This window comes from Triticum urartu, chromosome 3 (assembly GCF_003073215.2).
Source record: "Triticum urartu cultivar G1812 chromosome 3, Tu2.1, whole genome shotgun sequence".
Lineage (NCBI taxonomy): Eukaryota > Viridiplantae > Streptophyta > Magnoliopsida > Poales > Poaceae > Triticum > Triticum urartu.
In genome coordinates this window covers 679,355,728-679,359,781 of record NC_053024.1, presented here as the reverse complement: position 1 = coordinate 679,359,781, position 4,054 = coordinate 679,355,728, and the positions used below count along the sequence as shown (strand labels likewise).

The 4,054-nt window shown below is 53.2% G+C and overlaps 1 protein-coding gene across 1 annotated transcript; it reads right to left on the bottom strand.

The window, feature by feature from the left end:
• Positions 1 to 3,209: 3,209 nt before the first annotated feature.
• On the bottom strand, positions 3,210 to 3,835 carry LOC125549091 (defensin SD2-like). Its single transcript, XM_048712580.1, has 2 exons — positions 3,752 to 3,835; positions 3,210 to 3,634 (listed from the first exon to the last, which is right to left on the bottom strand). Exons 1-2 carry the CDS (start codon positions 3,813 to 3,815, stop codon positions 3,324 to 3,326), a joined length of 375 nt encoding a protein of 124 aa, XP_048568537.1. The 5' UTR covers positions 3,816 to 3,835; the 3' UTR covers positions 3,210 to 3,323.
• Between the last annotated feature and the right edge of the window lie 219 nt (positions 3,836 to 4,054).

The following is a 4,054-nucleotide window of genomic DNA, read 5'->3' as shown; positions in this document are numbered from 1 at the left end:
GTAGCGGAGTGCACAGGTGGTAAACTAATGGTAGAGTGGTTCGGAAGAGCACGAAATGGGAACACATTCTCATCAAACACAACGTCACGAGAAATGTAGACACGATTGGTGGGAACATGAAGACACTTGTACCCTTTATGGAGAGAACTGTACCCAAGAAAGACACACTTCTTAGACCGAAACTCTAACTTACGCTTGTTGTACGGCCGCAAGTGCGGCCAACACGCGCACCCAAAGACTTTGAGAAACGTGTAGTCTAGGATATCATTGAGCAAGAGTTCAAGAGGGGTTTTCATTTTTAGTAGTCGTGAGGGAACCCTATTTATCAAGAAACAGGCGGTGGAAAAAGCATCACTCCAGAACCGAAACGGGACGGAGGCATGAGCTAGTAAAGTAAGTCCAGTCTCTACAAGATGACGATGCTTACGTTCAGCGATGCCGTTTTGCTGAGGTGTATGAGGACAAGATACGCGATGCGAGATCCCAAGCTTGTTGAAAAACGAGTTGAGGTTGTGATATTCACCCCCCCCCCCTAGTCGGATTGAACATGAATAATTTTGTGCTTAAGGAGACGCTCAACATGTGCTTGGAACTGAATAAAAACATCAAACATATCAGATTTACGCTTGATAAATATAGCCAAGTAAACCGACTGTAAGCATCAATGAAACTGACATAATAGTTGTGACCACTAACAGACGTTTGGGCATGACCCCATACATCAGAAAACACAAGATCAAGAGGATGTTTCACAACACGACTAGACTCTGAAAAAGGTAGTTGGTGACTCTTGCCCTGCTCACAGGCATCACAGATAGTTTCAGCACTTTTATTGGATACAACTGGTAGTTCATGGCGATGCAGCACATGACTAACTATAGGAGCAGCAGGGTGACCAAGGCACGCATGCCAGTGCGTAGGCGACACACGAACACCACTGAACACCTGAGGAGAAGACGACTTAGGAGATGCAGGTGGTGCGTCAAGTGCATATAAGCCATGGCGAAGACGACCACTAAGCAGACGGCCCTCGTGTCCCGATCCTTGATAAAGAAACGAAAAGGGTGAAACTCAGCAAGGACATTGTTATCACGAGTAAGTTGAGGAATAGACAACAAACTACTCGTAGCAGAGGGAACTCAAAGGACATTGGAAAGATGCAGTTTGCGAAAATTGTGTGCAAGAAGTGATGCCTGACCAACATGGGAGATGCGCATACCTGCTCCGTTGGCGGTGTGCACCTGATAATGTCCACGATATGGTTCCTGAGTGGAGAGCCTGCCCATCTCACTGGTGAGATGATTCGTCGCTCCTGTATCCATATACCACGTCGGATCAAGAGAGTAGGACTGGGTGCGCCCGTGCTCGTGCCCCGTCACGGCAGCTGCAGTCTGCTTATCATTCCCTTTTCCATTGTTACCAAGGCCAAGGAAGTCTTGCTTTTAGCGTCTGTTGCAGCGAGAGGCGAGGTGAAGATCGATGCTACAAAGCTGACAAGCCTGAGGAGCACCACAACTAGAACAGCAAGCAACTGGTCGACTCCCTCCAGTGATGGTCGGCGCGTTGCCCCGCGAGGCCTGCGACGAGGAAGCAGGTGGTTTGCCACCTGATGCGGCCGGCTTCTGAGGTTTTCCGCGTGTCGCGGTGTTGGCGGAGGCGAAGCTGGGGGAAACACGGCGCGCCTTGATGCGCTGCTCACGCCCAAGGAGGCGCGCATAGAGCTCACGAGCGGGAGCGTATCCTCTCGACCATGGACGTTCTCTGTGCGATTGTCATAATCATCATCAAGCCCGTTAAGCACAAAAGTGGTGAAGTCCTCGTCCTGAAGCGGGTGACCAACAGAGGCCAAGGTGTCGGCGAGGCTCGTCATCTTGTTGAAGTACTCCGTGATGCTGAGATCGCCAAGCTTGGTCTCACCCAGCTCGGTGCGTATAGAGTGCGCACGCGCCTAAGACTGAGAGGCGAAACTAGTGTGGAGGGCCGCCCATGCCTCCCTGGACGTAGCGGCGAAGATGACCATCGACGAAACACTCGGCGTGAGCGAAGACTGGATAGCAGAGAGAATAGCCTGACCCTGCGCCACCCACGTGTGATATGCCGGATGGTGAGAGGGTGGACACGGGATGGATCCGTCGACGTAGCCCTCCAAGTAGCGGCTGCGGAGTAGAGGCAAGACCTGAGCACGCCATGACAGGTAGTTGTCCGGCGCGAGCTTCACCGGCAGCAGGTGCGAGAAATAAAACGTCGGCGGCGCCGCGGTTTGAGCAGTGTACGCCTGCGCCAGTGGGGCATAGGGATCCATGGACAGGGCCATCTCTGGACGAGGGACCATCGCATAGGCGCCAGGGGAGGAGTAGGACCCGGCAGAGGCGGCAGCCAAAGCATCGTGCCCGGGCACTGCAGGAGGACCGTAGGTGCCCGGCGCGGCGTAGGGGCCAGCACCCGCAGCAGCCGAAGCACCTTGGCCGGGCGCTGCAGGGGCACCGTACGGCGAGGAGGCCGCGCCCCCATAGGACGGCGGCGGCGCCTGGTAGTAGTGGTGCGGTGGCGGCGGATGCGGCACGGCCGTGTAGGGTTGCGGCGACGGCTCAGCATAGGCCGACCCCGGCCAGAAGGATGACGGCGGCGGGGGCGCACCATAGGATGGCGCGGGAGCACCGCACCACGGGTGCGGACTCGGCGGAGGAGGGCCGCCAGGGGCTGGCAGCGCCGCGGGCTCGGTCGGGACGATTGGAGCGTCCGGAGACCCCGAAGCCTGCGGGGAAGTGGGCGGCGGCGGCACGGCACCGTATGTCGTCGCGAGGGGGCGGGAGGCCATGAAGGGCGACATCGGGGCGAGGGCCGGCGCGGTGGCGGCGGTCGAGATCGGCGCGGCGGCGGCGGGAGGTGGTGCAGCGGAAGACATCGTAACCTAATCTGATACCATGTAAAACATAGGGTTTGGGAAACTGGCTCGACACCTTAAAATAGGGAGTGCCTATCTCATTATATTGATATACCAAAAGATACAATACAAGACCTATATAAAACTACGTATATACAGTCTAACACGGAGAAGTGTGTCGCGTGCGCATAGATACCACCAACAGACAACCCACTACCTTCTGTTGGGCGGGGTGGACGAGCACGGGCAACCAAGTGTTTGCTTCCTCGTCTCAGAATTATTAATCCATGGCAGAGACACTCGTGTTTACTGTTGATCACTTCAGATTATTATTATTATCACTCCCATGCAATCAATCATGCATGTGTACAAATTAAGCAATGATTGTTTCCTCTCTTTCCTCGGCACCTCAGGTTCATACATACCACCATTTACTCACTCAATAAATATGGCCGGCCCTCGGCGGTGGCCCAGGCACTGGCACTTCGGGCGGCTCCGGCACATGAGGTTCCGACGGTGGTGGTGGGGCTTGGCTGCATGAGGATGTACAAATGCAAAACTTTTTTCTAGGCGGTTTTTGAAAGCCGTTCTCGCCGTCGTCTTCGTTGAGCTCATCGTCAACGATCGACTTTTTACTGGAGCAAAACCCACCCTTGAAGTGCTCTTTGTGACAAGCCTTGGTGCAGCGCAGTTTCTTGCAAGGGCCTTTGTACGACTTGCTACGGGACATGCATACCTGAGCCTCCACACCTGCATGTGATATACAATTAGAGTGTGCCCCAGAAGATTAAATTAGCAAATTTTTCATCAATTTGATTTTAAATTGCATGGGATTGCGATGCGATAGAATCTGTTATGTGAACTTACAGAAGGCCATGAGGAGAATGCCCAGGGTGAAGGCGGCGAGCATCTGGGTGCCGCTGAACGCCATGGCTAAGTGCTCAAAAGAAGTTGTTGGAGTGGTGGCGTGAGGAGAAGAATGAGAGTGAGTGCTATTTATTGCACCTCTCTTGGCTATGCATTCAATGTCTTAGAGGTTACTGAAATCTAAATATTGGATACAAGCATTTGTGTAATGTCTTAGGACTTCTTTTGTTTGTAGGAATTTCATAGGAATTCTATAGGATATGATTCTTATACGATTTTTTTCCTTTAAAGCCCTTTTATTTA